Below are 21,696 nucleotides of genomic sequence, written 5' to 3' on the forward strand. Positions count from 1 at the left end.
CTCCGAACACCTTTTCAATGTCAGCCTGTTTTCCTTTTTTATTATTTATTATGTGGGGTGCTGCTTGCATGTATTTTATGTAGTGTTTAAGTATATATATATATATATATATATATATATATATATATATATATATATATATATATATATATATATATATCTAATGTGTGTGTGTGTGTGTATACACATAAATATATATTGAAGAAACAAAGTATCACACAAGGAATGTTAAACACATAACATACTCTTCTCTCAAAAAGATGGCATTGTGATAACAAATCCCCTTTAACACATAACAGCTACAGCTACATGATGGTTTATCTTTCTTTTAAGAGGAAATGTCAGTTAAATGCCAAAAGTTCCAGTTGTACGAGCTCATTAAAGGCAGAGGACATGAAATGTCAGCAGCAGAAAATGAGCCGGATATCTGGGGGGGTATACACTGAATCACAGAACCATGGAAAATATATCAGCACTAAATGATATTTCAGGAGGAAGTTTTTGACACATTTTGATGATGAATCATACCTAAGTCTATAATATAAACTGAAAGTATTGGGATCTGTTTTTCCAGCTCATGAAGACTACCAAATTTATTTTACAGTTTATTTCAGATTAAATTAGTTGGTTTTTTTTCTCCTAAAAACAAATGATTTGTTGCGCAGATAAAATCACATTGCAGCTAGAAAACATGATTGGACGTGATTTTCAAGTCACATTTTTTTTTAAACAATGAAATGCTCTTTTACCTTCTGTAGCACTATTCAAAGTCCCTATATCTTTTTCTCTTATTTCTATTAATTTACTTAAGTGAAACTTACATACAGCACCAGGTTTTGTGAATCATACGCTAAGTCCATTGTAAGTAAGTAAGTTATTGAAATACTATATACTGGTGTATATATATATATATATAATTTGTTTTTTAATAACATTTGCACAACAATTTTAAGAGACTAAGTGAAAGAAGCCCCTTAATTACCCTTCAATGTAATTCCTTTATTATCAGATTCTCACTAGGTGGAGGTGAAATAAAAATGTGTCACTACAGCAGATTTTTCTCCGAACACACACAATGTTTGTGCGAATAACAGCTGCGGTATTGTTAGCAATATAAGACATGTTGATGTGTACTGTCGTGTTTTCCAACTCACAGATCATGTCTGCTGAGCTCTTTACAGAACCAGCTTCAATAAGTACCAAGGCAGCATTGACATGACCAGATCATGTCTGATACTTTCTTCCACAATTTTATGGAGATACCTTAAATGAAAACCTCATGATGGCAGAGATACATTTGGTATGACAAACATTCTCATTTGTGTCTGAGCAGAATTCTACTTTGGTTCTGGCAGATTAACAACCAGCTCACAAGATAAGATATGGTCTGCTTTTCTTCTTTCATATTTAGTGGCAGGCAAAAAATGGCTTTTCAAGTAGGAAAGATAGCTTTAAATTGTGACTCTCTTCAACAGAGACAAACAAAATGGATTTGAAGTGGCACCAGTGTTGCTCTATAAGTACTGTTTAGTTTAAATCCAGTTGATTAAACACCAGATGTAGGGAAGCATGATAAATTTATCTCTGCACTAAAATAAATGTCCCCTGTTAACAATGCAGTAAGACAGAGATATAGATGAGCTTTGCTGCCATAACTCTTAAGTATACAGAGTTGTCATTGCTGGTTTAAAGGCTTTGATAGAGCAACAGAATAGATTTCTTTATTCACAAAGAAAACATAATTAATGGTTTGCCCTGATGCTTGAGTATTGTAGGGTTGTATCACTAATCATACAACTAGACGGTGGATGTACTAAATTTCACAGGTTAAAGAGACAGCACATTTTAAAAGTAACTAGCTCATTTTTAAGAGTTATTTTTATAATTTCCATTGCAACACATGGAAAGTTTGTGTTTTTGGGGTTCTTTTTGGGTTGTCATTCTTACTTCCAGTTGATATAGAATATCTATATTACATGCAGCAATGCACCCCTAGTGGCTAATTTTCAAAATGAGGATCTCTTGACTGCAGGTCAAAATCCAGGGCTTGAGTTTTGAATTTCCCTGTTTAAGGATATGTAACTCTATATAAAAAAATGTTTGAATAGGATTGATTTGTGTTCATGCAAATGTGTACAGAATTTTTTAACTGTATGGGACCCCCAAAGACAGATGTTCAACATCTCTGATCTAGAGTAAGTATTTAGTTCTCCGAAACTGTTATTGGAAATTGACCCTTTTGTAGCTATATTGACTTCCACTTTGTTCTTAATTAGACTTGTTGTTTTACTCCTATCTATTAAACCATTCCAAATTTTACTTTTGATGTGTACAAAAAAGCCAATCGTGCTACTAGCATTAGGATAACCATGCAAACATATTGGGATCATATTCTTTGTTTTTAGAACAAAACACATTTTAGATAGGTGTGTAAAATATTTGAGTAAACGATGCTTGTATTAGATATTCTCATTATCCAACATGCTGCTGCCCAGTATTTTATTTCTAGTTACCGGGAATGAACTAGTTAATTAAATACTAATGCAGTCACTGTCCCTTCACACTAGTGAGACATTAACTCATTGTAGTCATATCCTCTCTAACACTTCCCAGCAGCTCCCTAGAGAGCCATATATTCAGCAGATGGTTTGAAAGCCAGGACAGTGCTCTCCTGATAGCCTGTCTGAGTTTAATGAGAAATGACAGTATAGCTGGCATAGTATACCTTAGATCACTTAAAGTGTGTCTGCATCAGCATTGCATAACAGCTAAGAAATTACTGAAAATATAAGGTTATGTATCCTGAAATCTTTATGTATAAGCATTTCATTGTAGTTATTAGGCTGGGCAACATTAGAGCTAGAATATCAGGCACAATTTCTTCGGTTTGAAGAATTAAATGTATATCTCGTGGAGGTTAAAAAAGTGACAAGAAATAAACATACATAGGATAGGCATATGGAATTGTGTCTTTAACACTTGGAATAGACAGACTAAGTTGGAGCAAATGGTTCTTGTCTACCGTCAAATTCTCTCTCTCTCTCTCTCTCTATATTTAACTTTCTCCAACTCCTTTCAAGAAGGGCATGTAGCAGATTATTTTGTTTTAATTCCGTAGAGCTTGTGTTCAGTTGTCAAGGTAGAATAACATGGCACAAAAATCACTATTCTTTCTCCAGTTATTCAGTGTAAGAGCATCATTGACATCTTACCTACTGTGAATAATATATTGGCAATATCACTAAACTATAAGTAGTTAAAGCAGCTTGCAGAACAGGCATGTTAATCGTATTATATAATCCCTGTAGAATTATTTAAAATGCCATATCTTGGACCTTAACCAAATATAGTACAGGTCAGTCCATGTGGATGTTTACAGTAGTAAATCCTACATTAAAAGCAGCAAAATGGAACTACAGATGACCCTCAATCAAATGTAGCAGCTTGCTCTGAAAAATATCTTAACATTTGCATATATTCCAGGCACGTCAAGTCTTTGAAAATCCGTATCATCTTTTATTAAATCTTGATCTACCAAAGATTGGTATGCTAAAATGATTCGTCATATACCTTTTGTGTAATAAACTATGAAAGAAATATATTTTTTGGCCAACAGGTCTTTTCGTACAAAGTATACACAATATATTAACGTTGCATATACAATATGACCAAAACTATTGAACTATCCTGAATATAGACCATGCCCGATTATAGGCCGCACCCCTAAATGTTAGTGTTAATGTACACATTTCAATTAATTAAAAGGACTCTGCTCAAGCCACTGGAGTTCATCCACATCAATGTTGTCAAATTATGTTTTTTTGGACCTTGCTTTGTGCTCAAGGGGAAAGTCATGCTGGAACAGGAAAGGGCTTTCCCCAAACTGATACCATAATGTTGGAGGCATACAGTTGTCTAAAATGTTTTTGTATGGTGAAGCATTAACATCACCATTTACTTTAACTAAAGGGCCTAGCCCAAACCCTAAAAACGAGCCCCTGACCACTTTATAGTAGGCACTGTGCATTTTGGTAGGTAGCATTTTCCCTAAAACCCAGTTTTATCCATCGCTCCAGAGAACATGTTTCCACTGCTCTAAAGTCCAGTGGTGGTGTGCCTCCCTCAATTCCTGCCAATGCTTGGCATTGAACATAGTGATCATTGTGGGCAGTTGCTCAGCCATTGAAACCCATTTCATGAAGTTCCAGGCACACAGTGCTTGTGCTGATGTTGCTCCTGGAGGAAGCTTAGAACTTTGTAGTGAGTGAGGCTACAGAAAACATGCCATTTTTAGGGGTAGCATATTTATCCTAATTACTACTAACAACTTATTATAGACACCAGGGTCTTGCTTTTCTAACAACTAGAGATGCCTTTAGGAAGCAGTCTTGTACATATTATTTTCTTACATGCAAAGGTCCTAACTTTGCCCTTTCAGGATGGCACTGAACTTGTGGCAGCTTATGGAAGGTGGAGCTGCTCAGAAAATGATAAATGTCATATCACAGAGCTTCACCTCTTAAGGATGTGCGGAGACAGAATACAGCATGCTATGGTGTTATGCAGGCTAGACACAGTCCTCCATAGTATAAATGTTCTGGTTAGGAAGATCAGAGATCTGTCCTGTAACCAGACCATTGGGCAGTGGCACACTATTGCACCCCAAGTGGGCAAGCTGTCCCCGGTTTTGCAGCAGGTTTGCTGTCCTCCAGACCAGTCAGTCTAAGCCTGAATAATGTGCTAGTGACCAGTTTTCACTAATTATGTAATTATGAGGGAAATTGTCTTTTATCATGTTGAAATATAACATTTTAATAGCTTTTATTTCAGTTTGTTGTTTTATATATATGCCACATATCCTACATGTAAAATTTGATCAACACTGTTATCAATTGTTTTTAATATTATCCTAATCCTCAACAGGAGCAGTCAAGGATTCATGCACATGAAGCTCTCTCGTACCAAAGAAAGCAAGTATGTTCTTGGACAGAACAGCCCACCATTTGATACTGTGCCAGAAATCATCAATTACTATTCCAGCCGCAAATTACCAATAAAGGGAGCAGAACATATGTCTTTGCTGTATCCAGTTGCAATCCGGACATTATAGCACTCTGCTGCTGGATGCCACCAGACGCCCAACAGACTAAGGAAAGGTTCAATATTGCTTTTGTGTTACCATATGGGGGATATCTTTTTGTTCAGAAGATGTTGGCACGGAATGGTCACGATAATACATCTGCACAAGGGTATGCCAAGTGTTACCGAAATCTGACCAACTTTAACGTTTCTATGCCCCCTCAACATTTGAAGTAAGGACATGTATAAAAACAGTTAATTGATGGTACTTAGTGGATTCAGTAAAGTACACATTGGCTTTTTTAGCTTCTTATGTGTTATAAGAGAAAACATTATAGATGCTCAAAGTCCATCCATGCCCCACCCTCAACAACAACCACAAATGGATCTTTCTGATGTTCAGTAAATCTTCCAGATCAAGATTCAATATCTTAAAAGAACATACATGTGGCAAGGTCCTTGAATGTTATCCTGGTCTGAAGGCCTAGAGACTAACTTTGAGAAATGATGGGTATGAGAAAGTAATCTATTTTAGCAGGCTTAATTTTTGGAGCCTGTTTAACTAAACTCAAACTGTAAAGATGGGATTGTGGGTCCCAAGTGTTGCAATACTACTAGATCTTCGAAGTGCTTGTTATTTAAAATTAAAACCTTGTTTTTATTCCTCTATATTTCTCTCGCATTCATTCACTGATGGAAAACTAGAAAATACATTGTACATTTGCAATATTTGTATGTATTAAATCATTTCTGCAATGTATAGCAATACTGCACCCTGGTCAAGACGCGGAGGTGTTCAAAAGCCAAGTTTATCTGTTGTGTTCAATTGTAATTTTGTTGGGTCAGTTTCCTCATTCTTATCAGTTATCCTCTTGTGAAATTTTCATGTTTCCCCCTTTAAAACATTAACAGTATATGACTTAAGCAGTTTACTAAAATGCAACAGCATTAACAGTGTTTGGCTAGTAAACCAACAGAATACATGCAAATATCTGTGGAATTGGCTGTTGTTGTTTTTTTCTAGGTTAATAAGGGAATAATTACTTTTAGACTAAAATGTTTTGAGACAAAGTTTATAAAACCCCTGAAACAGCACAGATTTTGACAAGTTTCAGGCACTTATATTTGACAAGTTTGTATTTGAATATTATAACCTGCAGCAATGGCTACTACGTCTACATACTACAAGGCTATTATGTGACAGTTAAAATGCCCAAATTAACCAATGGTCAAGTAAATAAATAAAGACTGTCTATTGGGGTTAAGATCCTGAGCCTTGGGGAAACTCTTGCAGGAAAAAACTTCTTTCCATATGATTTCACCAATGCATACATCACAGCATTGTGACCACAGGGGGATGGAGTTGAAATCGCAGTGTAAACTGACTATTTCTGCCCACATTTAAGCAGTGGAACAATTATGATATTATGGCACAAAATATCAAATCATAAGGGAATTAAATTCCAAATTCTCAACCAATTGAAAACTTAAAACTTGTAATAGTAGTGAAATTGTGAATATAATAAATCATATACAAACTCTAGCCATATGCTCTCACAGAAAAATAAATTAAAATTAATCAAAATAAGGCGGATGACTGTACATATGACACATCGAACCCAATATTGTTTGTATGTTGCATTAATGTGTGTTTACATCCTCCAACCCAAAAAAAAAATATATATACAATCAGAGGGTAGCCAGCATTCTGGAAATAAGCTCTTCCACACAAAATCTTATCTCTAGGGTGGGGAAATCTACTTTTTGCCTAGATGTCATATGTCATCTTTAAGTGGCCTGCACTAAGACATAGGAAGGTAATTTTGCAGTTCATTAATATTATGTATATTTTCAAAATAAAATAGTCCCTTATCAATAATATTTAAAAATAGGCATGTAGAAAAGAATGTAGTGTCAGCTCTGTTGACCTGTTACGTGAATTTATCATGAAAAAATAAAGGGAAATCTAACCTTTAATGATTCAGTGTTATTCAGTGACTCGGTTATTCGGTATCTGACCTAGCACCTGTAAATTGCACCAAACATAAGCATTGTCAGTATTCTATTTCATTAACGTAATCAAAATACAGAAGTGGCGCAAAAGAGTCACAATTGTATTTTTAACCTTTTGATGTAATTTGGACATGTTGGGCATTTTAGCAATTGGCTTCATTTAAAGGTGTGTGCTTGTTTCACTTTATGGCAACAGTGTGTGTATATGCCTCAGTGGATGATTTAGTCATTCTGACATAGACATCCATTATTTATTTCAGCCAACTCGTGACTGTTATGTTTTTTTTAGGAATAAGAGCTGATGATATTATAACCAATTCTACCAAAATACAGCATCTTAAAACATTTTGTACAAACTTGTACTAAGATTAAAGCTAAATTACCCCAAGTGTCTTTATATTTTTTAATGATAGATTTACATGGAGGAATGTCATAACAGATTACATTATAATCAATATATTTTTTTTCCCGAACATCTATGCTCTGTCTTTGTCACATCTGTTGTGTTACCATTGCCCATTTTCTTGCCTTTCAGGCCGCTGGGTGAGGTGTCTGGGTAAATGTACCTGCTGGTTGAGAATAGGTTCTCATTCTTACTTGCTTACCATTTTGTGTTTTTACTGCTGTTAAAATTTTAGGTTTGTGACTATTGCCTTGTTAAATAAAAAAAACTGTCTATTTAATGTAACAGGTGTAAGTAGTGTTTATCAACATCCACTGTTGGAAAAACCGTTGAAAATTAAGGTATTGTTCTGAATGACATGGTTCTGTCTTATTAGACAAGTTGGTCTGTAATGTGTAAGTATTTGTTTGATTCATGTTACCTTATTGTAAGTATAAGGGAAACATTCTTAATAACATATCAAATGAGTGCTACAGGAACAGAACAAACAACATAACCACACAGATAATGGGGGTGGGATTCTCAGAGATTTTCTTTGTAAATTAGGGGTCATATAGGGGTAACATATCTCTTGTGTTAGCAAGGGAGGGCTGGCACCTACTGGCTTGAAAGGCGAGTTCAGCCAAATGCCCCCTTACTATTCTATTTCGGCCCCTATCTAATCCTACACAGATACAGCTCTCACCCACACACACTAACTTAACAGCTTACCTCTCGTTCCTGGCTTTCATTCTGCTCACACGTTGTGCAAACTGTTGTGCTATCATTGCAGAGAAACCTAATGTTGCTTTATGTGACCTTACTGAACTCCTGCCTCCCACAGAGCGCGTGCCCCTAGTTAAGGGTCATATTGTGGACTGGGTGACTTACCCTGTTTGAAGCATTTAAAGCAGCCCCTGGGGCAATTTCCCCCTATACTAGCCTGTCACTGTGTCAGATAATAAAATCATTTTTAAGTCATAAAGCTTATCGTGTCTATCTGTAGCCTACCTCATCTAACAATGGTCTTAAATTGTGTAGAATGCATGTATTAGGAAGCTGGACTATTATCTTCGCAAAGGAGACAACATTAATTTCAACTCATCCTCATGTAAGGAGGCTTCTCTTATTGTCTCCTCAACCTCTAAATAGTTTGTAAGAACAGTTCCCTCGTTTCCTTCTGTACCAGTATGTTTTGTCTGTTATTGATATTTAAATAATAATTATTTTCTCTGTACCTTATTATAACAGCGCTAAGGAATCTGCTGGTGCTATATTAGATAAATGTAATGTAAACATGATAGCATGATTAAAGTGCAGGTTCTTTAACCCCTTCGTGACAAAGGCTGATTTTACTTTTTGTACCCTTCGTGACAATGGCCGTTTTAACATTTCTGCGCTGCTCGTGTTTAGCTGTAATTTTCTTCTTTCCCGTTTACTGAACCCACACACATTAGATATTGTTTTTTTCAGGACAAGAAGGGCTTTCTTTAGATGACATTGTTTTGATTGTATCATATTATTTACTATTAAAAAAAGTATAAAATATGGTGAAAAATTTAGAAAAAAATGACTGTTTCTAACTTTTAGTTGAAATATCTTTTACTCATCTATAAAAGGTAATGAAAAAACCTGCTAAATAGATTCTACTATTTGTCCTGAGTTTAGAAATACCCAATGTTTTTATGTTTTTTTTGCTTTTTTCTACACATTATGGGGCAAAAAGGACAGGTAGCGTTTTGCTATTTCAAAGCCATTTTTTCCAAATCTGGTAATTCTTCCCCCCATGTGCCATTTCAGGTATCTTTGAAGCCGGCCAATGCAATTTACCCCATCAAGTCATATATTTTTGAAAACTAGACAGCCCAGGGTATTCCAAATGCTAGTATTTTAACCCTTTCCAAGCACTAATTCTACCATCAGCCTTTGTCAAACTTTATGGTAGTAATTTTTTTTGCATTTGTTTTTTCACACACATTTTACTTTAGGTATGAATAAACAGGTTCTGGTATATGTCACTATCATAAAACACCCCAATATGTGTTTAGCAACATATCCTGAGTACAGTGATACCTCACATGAATGATTTTGCCTGGCTGTTTGGGGGCAAAAGGGCCACATTTGGGGCGTGCGCATTTTCAATGTTGAACTTTGGCATTTGGGGATCCACTGCCCATGCCCTATTTGGTACATCTTTGAGCCGGGCCATTTCAGTGTGCCCAACAAAACCATATATTTTTGAAAACTAGACACCCCAGGGTATTTTAAATGCTGGTATTTTAACTCTTTGCATGCAGACATTTTACCACCAGCATTTTTTCAAAGTTTGCAGTAGTATTTTTGTGTGTGTATTTTTCCCACACACACCTACTTTATGTATGAATTTACAGCTCCTGGTATATGCCGCTGTCACACAACACCCCAATATGTGTTCAGCAACATCTCCTGAGTACAGTGATACCCCACATGCATGGGTTTGTCCTTTTTGGGGGGAACTAAAAGGCCACATTTGGTACGTGTGCATTTTTCTAATTGGAAATTAGATGTGTGGCCATCCTTCCCCCCCCGTGTTAATTGGGACATTGTTGAATCCGGCCAATTCAATTTACCCCATCAAATCATACATTTTTTAAAAGTAGACACCCCATGGGCATTTAATATGCCAGTATTTTAACTCTTTCCATGCGAGAATTGTTTTAAGCTAATGTGCTAATTTTAGGACTTGCTCACAAAATATATTTTTTATATATATATTTTAAATTTTTTTTGCCTTTTTTAAAACATTTTTAACATTTTTTTTCAACTTGAAGGTTCCCCTGATCATCAGAGGGAAATTATTTTTACATTTTACTGGTTTTTTACTATTTTTTTTCTAATTATTATTAATTTTATTTTATTTTTAATTTATTTTTTCTAATCACACTGTGATTAGAAAGCTGGGCTCCATTGACTTGCATGGTTGAATGCAGTACCTGTAATCAACCTGCAAGTGGAGCCAGAGTTCTCTAGAGGGTCAGGAGACTTGCTGATGGCGAAGAGCCGGAGCGGTCACAGTCCATCAAGAGGTAAGTGTTTGGTGTCGCTGGATGCCTCCTGATCGAGGCATTCCAGCGACACCAGTTAAGTTTAGGAGGTGATCGTTGATCGCCTCCTAAACGCTTTTAAAACGGGCGTCTGCCGCCATACACTGTATGGCGGATGTTGACGCCCCGGGGAGGGGCCAGACATGGCCCCTGATTCCGATCATGGCGTTGCTGAATGCCTCGAGGTCGAGGCATTACAGCAACGCCGTTTGGGTAAAAAAATCGATCACGGATCGATTTTTTTTTTTTTTTTTTTTACCCGTTTTAACAAATGACGGTCCTGGCACGTCATTTGTCGTTAACGACATGTTTTTCCGTGACGTGCACGGACCGGCAATTGTCATCAAGGGGTTAAACAAAGGGGTTACATATCAAAAAGAAAATATATATTTTTGCAAACATAGAAAAGTAGTTTTATCTTGCTCCTGTTGGGGAAAAAAATCTTTGTAATAAACATATTTGATTGCTAGTCCATTTTGTATAGAGAAGAAAGATGGAAGTAGAGTTGTGAGTTGCGCAGTGTTTTTTGTGATCCTGATTAGTTTGTTGCCCAAAGCTACATAAAAATCCAACTTAAATGCAATAATGCTGCAAATTGAGTTGTATCTGTTCCAAAACAAGGATAGCAATGCATTAAAATTTAAATATATAACACCCATCTTGTAATCTGAGTACTAGGGTAAGTGCACAAAAAATGATAGAATATAGGCAATAGTCTGGCACATGACATCTTCATTGCCTGGCAAGTGTGTGTAGCAATTCCAAGCTGAGATTGACTCAAATGACATTTAGCTCGCTCTGTGTTTAAAGTGCATTTTGACAAATAGATGGCACTTTCAACAAGAGCATACAGCTTCAAGGATTTCAGAATGCCATCTTGAAATGTGCATTTATTTTTTAACTGTCTACTGTACGATAAAGGAAAAATTCTCTATTTTACCGAACTCTCTAATGCTAGAAGGTAGCGAGGCATCTCCTTCTCATCCTTCAGTTTATTGAAGTCCTCTACTGCAGCAGTGAATTCATTTTCAAAAAGCCTTTCAATTTTACTGATGGCCAACAAGGTCAGCAGCTGGGTAGCTGTTCTGCACAATCCAGCTTATTTCTCTTTAAATCAAAAACCTCTTCACACTGTGATATTAGTAATGGAGGTGAATGCTTCAAAAGTAAGTATACATGTTATGTTATAAAGAAATGGCATGGGCACATGTGTACAGTGAAGGGAAAAATTATTTGATCCCCAGCTGACTTTGTACTTTTGTCCACTGACAAAGACATGATCAGTCTATAATTGTATACTTTTATTTGAACAGTGAGAGACAGTACAACAAAAAATCCAGAATAACACATTTCAAATAAAGTATAAATTGATTTGCATTTTACTCAATGAAATAAGTATTTGACCCCTTTGCAAAATATGACTTACCCTTTTTCCCCAAGTATAAGACGCACCTTAATTTTGGGGCCGAAAATTTTAAAAAAATATATCACAAATTTATTGTACTGGCTGCCTGGGCATGATATGAGTGTGATTGATGTTAGCTGCTAGCAATTGTTATCAATCACACTCCTGTAATGCTCAGGCAGCCAGTGCATGCATATCACTTTCAGCCTTCCTGTGCTCCCTCCCTGTGACCCCTACACACGGATCCATGCTATGACACACACACACATACATATATATTCATTAATTTACTCCCCCCACCCTTACCTGAACTGCAGATATTTTGGTGCCGCTCGCAGACTTCCGTGGGGATCGCTGTTTCCCTCTGCGCTGCTTGAACAGGAACCGGAACGGAGCAGAGTCATGTGATGTGGTGTATATTCACGTAACTCCACTGGGTTCCTGTGTCGCCGCGACTGATCAAGAGGCGCTGCTGAACAACACAGAGGTAAGCAGCAGGTCCCCTTTCCAGTAAAAAATAAATAAATCTACCACCACTGTATAAGACGCACCCGGTTTTTAGACCCCAAATATTTCTAAAAAAGGTGGATCTTATACATGGGGAAATATGGTACTTGGCTGCAAAACCCTTGTTGGTGATACACAAGGGGTTAAAACCACAAAAGACATAAGCAGTGTGGAAAAAAAATGGTTAGCTTAGCCCGTCCAGATGCGGGTGTCAGTGTGGCAGAGCCTGTCCTGGTGTGTGTATTTGGGTGTTGGTGTGGCAGAGCCTGTCCTGGTGTGTGTGTCTGGGTGTCAGTGTGTGTTTGGTCATCTGTTTCCTGGCACTTTTACTTATTGTAGGAATAAATTTAACTATGTAATTTTTACTTATCCAGAGATAAAACACCTTCCTAAATTTGTAGTCACTTCAGAGAACAAAACTTTCTTGGCCCAGAAATCAGTGAGAGGAAAAGTAAAGGTTTTGTGTTATTTAATCACATGCATAATACGCGAGCAGAACTGGGCAGCATAGAAGCGGAAGTGGTCGGTAGGGAAGGTAGGATGGTAAGAAATTCAGAGAGCATGAGAGAGAGAAAGTGAACAAAAATGAGAATGTGAGTTAGTGAGTGAGAGTAAATGTGGCTTTGGACAATGAATTATGTTTCCAAAACTAAAATGCACCGGATTTTCCTCCAAAATGAACAGGTAGAAAATGGAATTTGTCCACAACTTTCCTAAAAACAACTGCTTTCGGAAACAAATCCCAGATTTGCATTTTATGTATGAATCAACTTTGATCACATACACTTTTTGGCTGCTGGTAAATGATAGGTTTGCACATTTATTTGTCACTTCTGCTGAGTAAAGCCCTACTAGGCACTGAAACAAAGAACTAATTGTCAGCAATCAAATTTTTGTTCATTCTTTGAATATGGATGTGGGTCACTGCCCTTTGGTCACAATCAAGTGGTCATCTGAGGATACAAACCTACTTAACTGCGAAATTTCATTTTATACTAAAAATCATGTTCCTAGAATTTAGAAGCTACAAATAGAAATAGATTTTTCTACAAATTTCAGCAGTTCCTTTTTAGACATCACAAAACAGATAAAGAATACATTAATAACTATAAGACAGTATCATACATATCATGTTTATTGATGTTAAACATTTTATGGATATGGTATTATTCCACATGTGAATGTAACAAATGACACCTCACAGAAGTGAGGTGCTGGCATTTGTTATATCTTTAGGGACATTATTCCTTGAGCTCCTGGATTTGCCCAGTTTGATTTTGAATTGTAAGTCTGATTAATAGCAAGTAGAAAATCCACAATATTTTGCTTCATATGTGAATGTACTTTGCCTCAGTAATAGACTAGTCACCATCCCCCCTCCATCTTTATACAAGAGATCAGGCCTTGACAAACCCTGGGTGCTAGGTCACCATGGTGACTAGAAATCATTTTCTGGTACCCAGGTTTTTGCAAGACAAGGAGGAGGGAATTCCGGCCCTCTGCTTTGGTGCAGAGGCACAGCAAACCGGGTGTCATGAGGTCCCTAGAGGGCTAAGTAAAATGAATTAGGTGACCTCAAAGTTGTAGACAGGCAGCGGTGCTGCAGGTCTCCACAAGGTGAGAGGGAAGGATGGTAGTATGTATGTGCATGGATATAAGGATGTGGTGTTAGTGTGTCACAAGTGCTACTGCGTGAGATTTCACCTCTCGCAAGATTTTCCAAGAGGTTCTCTCCAGACCCTACTGAGAACTCTGGGGTGCATCCAACTATGCAAGTCAGTGGAGTCCAGCTTTTTAATCATAATGTGATTACTAAAATATATTTAAAAAAAATAATAATTTAAAAAAATGGTAACATGTAAAAATAATTCCCCACTGATGACATCATCAGGGGAACCTTCCAGTTCCAACAAAATGTAAAAAAAAAAACCACACAAAAGTCAAAGATATCCCAAAAATAGGACATGGACACATACTGACCAGATGTGAAAATGAAAAAAAAAATTGCACCTCTCAACTGGGGCCTTTTAGCCCCCAAAGAACCTAACATATACATGGGTGGTATCACTGTACTCAGGGAATGTTGCTGAACATTGGGGGGTGTTTGTCATATACCAAGAGCTATAAATTCTTACCTAAACTATATTGTGTGTGGGAAAAAAACACAATAAAATTAATACCACATCTATGAGATTCAGAAAATTATTCAGTTCCTTTTCTGACACAAAGGTCATCCTCCTGAATATGTTCCAAATGCTCCAACCACCCATACATATTTTACAGTTATATTGAAAACCCAACTAATAATCCAATATCTCAATTATAAGGGAATCAATTTGTTTATGGTTGCCAAAAGATTACTAATTTGTGCATCAAATCTATGAATAATAAACCCACAAAAGAAACATTTAGTGAAGTCTTTAGGAGGAAGTCACAAAATCTAATCACTAGGTTCAGATCTATCCATTTTGTTTAAAGAGCTTATGCATATAGAAATTAGACTAAATTGTCATTTCTTACATTGGTAATGGATGTCCTACAGATATTAAAGAAGGTTTTAACGACATTAAAATCTTCAAAAAACTATGCATACATAATTACGTCAATAAAATTCCATCACTAAAGTAAAACAGTAATTTAGGTTGAAAAAAGATGCAAGCCCATCATAAAGTTAAGCCCTGCTGTTGATCCGCCTTAAATGTAAAACATTAATGTGTTAACGTATGATCACACTAATTCAGAACACATACTATCAGTGTAATAATGGCTGCAGACTGGCTTCTTTCTCCCATTTCAGTTTTTTAGACTAATTTTATTAATCAAAATGCTTGGTAAAATACTGTTATTGTCTTTGTCAAAACAAATATATTTTTGACATAATATTTTTTTGGCATCTGTACATTTGCTACAGGTTGTCTAGGTCAGTCTGCTAGACAAACACACCAAGAGTTTATCATACAGCTTCCATGTAAACAATATAATATCTCAGTCTTACTTTCCCAGTAGGACCTTGACTTTATTAGCATTGTAAAAAAAGTCAGCTCAGTATGGTACCTGTGTATCGAATGTGTCACCTACACATTACATGACTACCTACAATGGTGACTGTCATATCTTAAAATAAAGGAACATCTTATTTTAAGAACTACACAACATCACTGTATATAACACTATAATAAATATTTCTCATTCCATGAAATGTACCCTTCAACCCCCTGAATATCAGCGGCAATAGCATAACTATGGGAGTTCCATCAGTCGCAACTGTGACAGAGCCTAGGTGACACCTGCAACCACTTTTCCCTGTCTCCTTATGCCTGTCTCTCTGTGTCACTTCATCATTCAGAAAGGGCCCTTCCAATATGGACTGTGCCCTTTCTAAACAATTTTGAACCTGCACGTAGAGAGACAGGCTTACAGCAGGGTCACATTACATCACGTGACCCCACGGTAAAACCAAGGCTGCAGGAGACATGAGTGGGGCATGGGAGGTAGTGGGTATGTATGTTTGTATGTATGTGAGCATTGATGTCTGTGTATAAGTGTATGTGACCATGTATGTGGATGAATAATATGAATGTGAGCATGGATGTGTAAATGGTGTGAGATGGAGTGTGTGTTAGCATGAGGGCTGTGAGAGAGAGTGTATGTGTGTGTTAATAAGTATAAGTACCGTAAGTGTGTGTTTAAGTGTCTGTGCCATAGTGTAATCTGGATGGGGGCAATGATGGCACAAATAAGATGTTTTGGGGCATAGAGAAGCTGTTTGGGGCACTGATAAGCTACTTGGGGCACTAATAAGCTACTTGGGGCAAAGGTAGCACTGCTAAGCTGTTTGGAGGCCAAGGCGGAACCAACAAGCTGTTTGGGGCAAAGGTTGCTTGATTAAGTTTTTCACCAGGGCCCTGTGGTTACCAGTTTGCCCCTGAAAGGCCAGGCAAATTGTTACAGTTTGCTATATTTTCAAGTGACAACCTTATAACCTACTTACACTATACATAAGGGAAACCTGTATCATTTATAGGAGTTACGCATGTTATAAGTGCTTAGTGCAAGACAAACAGTGTACCCTCAGGTATTGGGGAAAAAAAAAATATATACCATTTATGTATAATTTATTTGATAAAGGACCATGATGTGGTCCGAAAGAAACGTTGATTTGATTCTCCTTATCATGCTTTTTGTTTGCTGAATAAAGTATTATTTGGAGACCGGTGAGTGCAAATATATATAGGCTTGTTTTCCATCCCACAAGCATGAGATTATTCTATTATCCAACTCCTGAGGAGTTACAGGTCATTAGGCTCACCTGTTACCTATTACACAGAGCTTATATATTTGGAGAGGACACTGGGCTCTGAGCCAGTTATGGACCTTAGCAGCTAAGGCAAGAGGCTAAGAAGCTGTTTATAACTCGTTTGGGCAGTGTGGATAAACGGACAACCTGCTTCACTGTACATAGTAATCTATGTATAGTATGTGCTCAGAGGAGCCAAGGACTTTTTTCTTTTGTTTCAACTACAGCTCACTCTAAGACACAACAAACAGGACTTTGGTCTTTAAAAGAAAAAAAAACTGGGATATATTGAGAGCAGATTTGATGCTAAAGAACCGCTGCTCCTCATCCGCTGCTCCACTATGCCAATCACTTCATTGGCTCCCCATACCCTTCAGAATCAAATTTAAACTTCTAACCCTGACCTATAGAGCCCTCAACAACTCGGCACCACCTTACATCTCTATCCTCCCATCCAAATACACCCCTACCCGCCCTCTTCACTCCTCTCGCGACCTGCGGCTTTCTTCTACTGTTGTTACCTCTTCCCACTCCCCTTTCCGGGTTTCACTTGCGCCGCTCCCCTCCTGTGGAATTCCCTTCCCCATTCCGTCAAACTTTCTGCCTCGACTTTCAAAACCTCTCTGAAAACCTACTTGTTCAGGGAAGCGTACAACATTCTTTTACAGTGCTCCCAACCACCATCCTAATCAAAGCCATCTGAACAAACAGCTTCAACACATCATCGCAACCAGATCAACTCATCCCCATCCAAGCAGTCCTCTCCTATTGTCTTACTCCCCTCAACCACCAACCAGATTGTAAGCTCGCAAGAGCAGGGCCCTCTTCTCCTTTGCACCAGTTTGTTATCGTATGTGTTTATAAATGTTTCTAATGAATGTAACAGCGCTGCGGAATCGGCCGGCGCTTTATAAATAAATGTAATGTAATCAAAACACAGCAATCTGTTTTTAGATGAGACAATCTACCGTATAGCACTTACATTCTGTCATATGGGTTTGGAAAGGCTCAACAGTAGAGCTGTGCCCAGAGGATCATTACAGGTCTTTAATCATCATCATAGCAGTTTGCAGAAAGGTACATTGTTTTTCTGTATGAGAAAACTAGAAAGAATACAATAATTAAAAACAGCCATTAAATGTTAAGGAAAATGTTACACCATTAAAGATTCTTTCCAGTTTATTACAAGGCCAACATATGTAAGCATATGAAATTATCCCATTAAGCTTTCTTAGGGAGCATTACTTATTTAAATGAAAGTATGTTTCTTGGCCCCAAAAGCATTGCTAGTTCCTTTACAAGCGTGTATTTCCAGAAGTTATAATAAAGGCTCCATATTTTATAGGGTAAGCTCTCTAGGGACAGAAGATCTTTATGTGAGCTGCACATAGGATGGGTCATAAAGCAAGACCTTAACTTATACCCTGACATTTATGAAGCTGCACTGAAGAGTAAGTGATTTTTTATTATAGTAGGCAAGAACTGTTACCCATAATTATCTGGTATTCGATACTGAAAGGGTTATTCAGTTAGTACTATTCAATTTTCTTCTGTAAGACAAATATTTAGTGAACTTCACATGGAGTAAAAGAGTTAATAGTATTTATTTTTGGAATGTTCATATAATTACTTCTAATTACCTAATTATCTGAAAATAGTTATTTCTGTTGGACAGCTGTGCAGACACATTTGTGCATTAACTCCCTTTAGTACATATTGCATTTAAACAGTTCATTACAACATTCGAAGAACGCAGGCAGTGTTGTCTGATTGGACAGATCACATATGCTCCATATGTTTGTGCTCCCAAACCGCACAATAAATGTTATAGAAACATAGCCCTGGATCTTTCTGTCTATACTGCAGCCAACAGTTTGGTTCTCAAAGTGCTCATCATCAAACCTCCCTGTGATATGCTTTTAACACACACATCCTCAAACAAACTGTAAAAAAAGCCCATATGTTTCTTTCGTCTACAACATATTGGTGTCTAAAAATCAGTGTGTATTTTTTGTTTTGTTTTCATTGTTTCAATATAAATAAATACTAGGGACAAAATAGCAATCTAGACTATTAGCTGTGCCATCTTGGAATCAGAGCACGATAAACAGGGCCGTCCCCAAGACTTAATGCCGCCTGGGGCGAAGTTTAAAATGCGCCCCCCCCCGCCGACGCTGGGGAGGGGGAGCGGCATTTTAAACTTCGCTGACGTCATTATCTACCCCCCCCTTTGTACTTACCTTTAAACAGTCCTGCGGCGAGTCTCCCTGCTCTGCCACGGTGCCGGCTTGTAATGCTGAGCGCCGGAAATTGATGTCACTTCCGGCGCTCAGCATTACAAGCCGGCACCGAGACCGAGCTAGAGGGCTCGCAGAGGAGAGAGAGGGGCCACCTGGGGCAATTGCCCCACTCGGCTCCATTGTAGGGCCGGCCCTGACGATAAATATCAATTCAACTGTATGACTTGGAGAGACAGAACATGCCACCAAAATCCCAGGCTATTTTCAAAAAAGGTATTTAATCTCATTTGGACTACTAATATTACTTTAGCAGATCCGCTTGCAAGTTTACAAAATCATTTCTTCCAGTATAAATACCAAATCGGTACATTTAGGAACATTGTTTCTTTTTGGTCAACTGTTTACCTTTTTCAAACGCACATTCCTCCCCTCCTGATTATTTCCCTCTCTGGCCTCCTGCAACCATAAATATTCCTTTCTCTTATTGGATAAGTAAATTCACAGCCTCTTAACATGTTTCATGGAGCAGGTCACGGGTTCTTTAGAAGAACATTGGCAAAATTGTTACCTGATCACAAGAAACACATTAAGAGGCTTTGAATATATACGTATCCTTACTTTATCTGCTGTTTTGCAAAAACATTGTAATGATTTGGTGAGGTAGGACCCCGGATAGCGGAGTGAGCCAGGCTAATCAGTAACAAAGAAAGTCAGAGAACCAGCTGGGTCAAACAGGTAATCAGGATTAGCCGAATCAGAATCCAGAGACAAGGTCAACAAGCAGAATCAATGCCAGATGAGCAGGAATCAGGAGCCGAATCAGAAAGACAGGAACGAGGTCAACAGGCGGCGTCAAAACGGAGCAGTCAGTCACAATCAAATGCACAAGCAAGTAGCAAAATACACCAACCAAGGATAACCCAGAAGAGGAAGTCCAGGTAAAATAGGGAGAGGTGGAGACGTGTCTTGCATGAAGAGGTCATCCGAGGTTATTAAGTTTTGACCACACGGTGGAGCTGTGCTACCAGTTTGCCACGTGGTCGCCATGCGGTGAAGACACCGACCGGGTAGCAGTGGTAATTGCTGCCTGGGAATGTGTTTTCAGAGAAATGTCTACACAAGGCTAAGCAGAGGGCATTGTTACACGTATCGCAGGATACCAGTAGGCCTAAGAAACAACGCATCCCCTTTGTAAATAGATTTTATTTATTTTCAGACAAGATAAGGGATACCGTATTGAGAAATTAGCATATCCTCCAACATGATAGACATATTATTGCTTAAATTGAAATCATTGCCATGAGATAATTACATTTGATGTATGTATGCACCCAGGGATAGAGAAAACAATACAATTGAGATTTAGTGTCCTAGCACAAGACAGCTCTTAGAAATTCCAAATCAGATACCTTAGGCATTTCAGAGAGGCAGGTCACAGTGTTTCACACCTAAAATATCAGATTCTGGAACACGTACCTCGATTGAGCAGGTGATAGGATTAGGAAATTATTACAAATGACAGGTATGTTGATATTTTGTTTTTAATCGGTGTAGCATTCCTTGTCAGTCCTTGATGATGTCAGGAGGGTGGTATTATGCAATGGGTGTATAAAATTTGTTGTATTTAAGCTTGTTTGTTGGGATTGGGAGCATTTGCACATTGAGAAAGAGGTTTGTGTTGAGGTCCATTCTCCATGCAAATAAAACTGTGATTATTTCACAAGCAAACCTGTGCGCCTATGTGTCTTTTTATTGTGATTTTTGGCAGAGCGGGAGCCGAGGCCGAGCTTGCAGACGGTTGTACGATATATTATTAATACATGTTGTACTTGAAGTACGACCCTAACCTGTGGATTTACAGGAAAGCAGTTTTTGAAATTAAAAAATCTTGAAGCATCTGTGATTATATCCATGTAGCAAATGTTTATAAATCTTGGCACATCGAGTGATACTGCACTGGGAGTTCTGCCAGAGAAAAAAAACATGACAATTCTCTACCATATTTAAGATATATTATATTGCTCCATGTGGTGGACAGGATAACAAAAATAACTATACTCAATGAATTATGAACCAGCTCCTCTACACATAACAGATAAGTAAAGGAGGGTCCCAGATTTCTATGTAGAGAAAGGGGCGAACGATACCCAGTCTGTGAATTTCCCATAGGAGGACCGTACCTAAACTAGAAGGGAGCAAACCTGAAACCCACAAATATAAGCCCAAATTCTGTCAAGTGCTTTACTCTAAATCCGCATGGAGTGTATAGGCATACAACTTAGAAACAAATAGAATGACTTCACGCGTTCGCACCTCACCTGAGGGTAATTATGGGTTTAGCCAAACCAATATGTAAGTAATGTCAGTTATAATATCACTAGCTTATGACTAGGCACAAAGGCGGGAAAATGTGTCAAGCGATTCTACTTGTTTCTAAACTGGTTTCTGCATCCTATTTACATCCTACCTATTGTGACCTGGCTTGTTCTGACTTTGCTCTTTGGTTCCTGATTTGGCCTGCTGTTTGTCATGTTCTGGTACTGACCCGGCTTGCTTGACTATGTCTTCTTGTGCCCTGATATGGGGCTTACTACCGTCTGCCCTGCTTGTGGGGTATCCATTCATAGCTGTTTGAGTAAACCAGTCCTGTTTGTACTGAAGTCTGTATTCTGCTTGCATTATCCTATTCA

General features: G+C 37.8%; 1 protein-coding gene across 1 annotated transcript in view; it reads left to right on the forward strand.

Moving 5' to 3' along the window:
* Positions 1–5,110, forward strand: part of SHF (Src homology 2 domain containing F) — a 111,511-nt gene extending 106,401 nt beyond the window's left edge. The window contains exon 9 of the mRNA XM_089488264.1: positions 4,924–5,110. Coding sequence (XP_089344390.1) covers positions 4,924–5,110 — 187 coding nt within the window. The remainder of the gene's footprint in view (positions 1–4,923) is intronic.
* The last annotated feature ends 16,586 nt before the right edge of the window (positions 5,111–21,696 follow it).

Source organism: Sceloporus occidentalis, unplaced genomic scaffold, assembly GCF_023333645.1.
Source record: "Sceloporus occidentalis isolate IW3139 unplaced genomic scaffold, rSceOcc1.0.p SCAF_37, whole genome shotgun sequence".
NCBI lineage: Eukaryota > Metazoa > Chordata > Lepidosauria > Squamata > Phrynosomatidae > Sceloporus > Sceloporus occidentalis.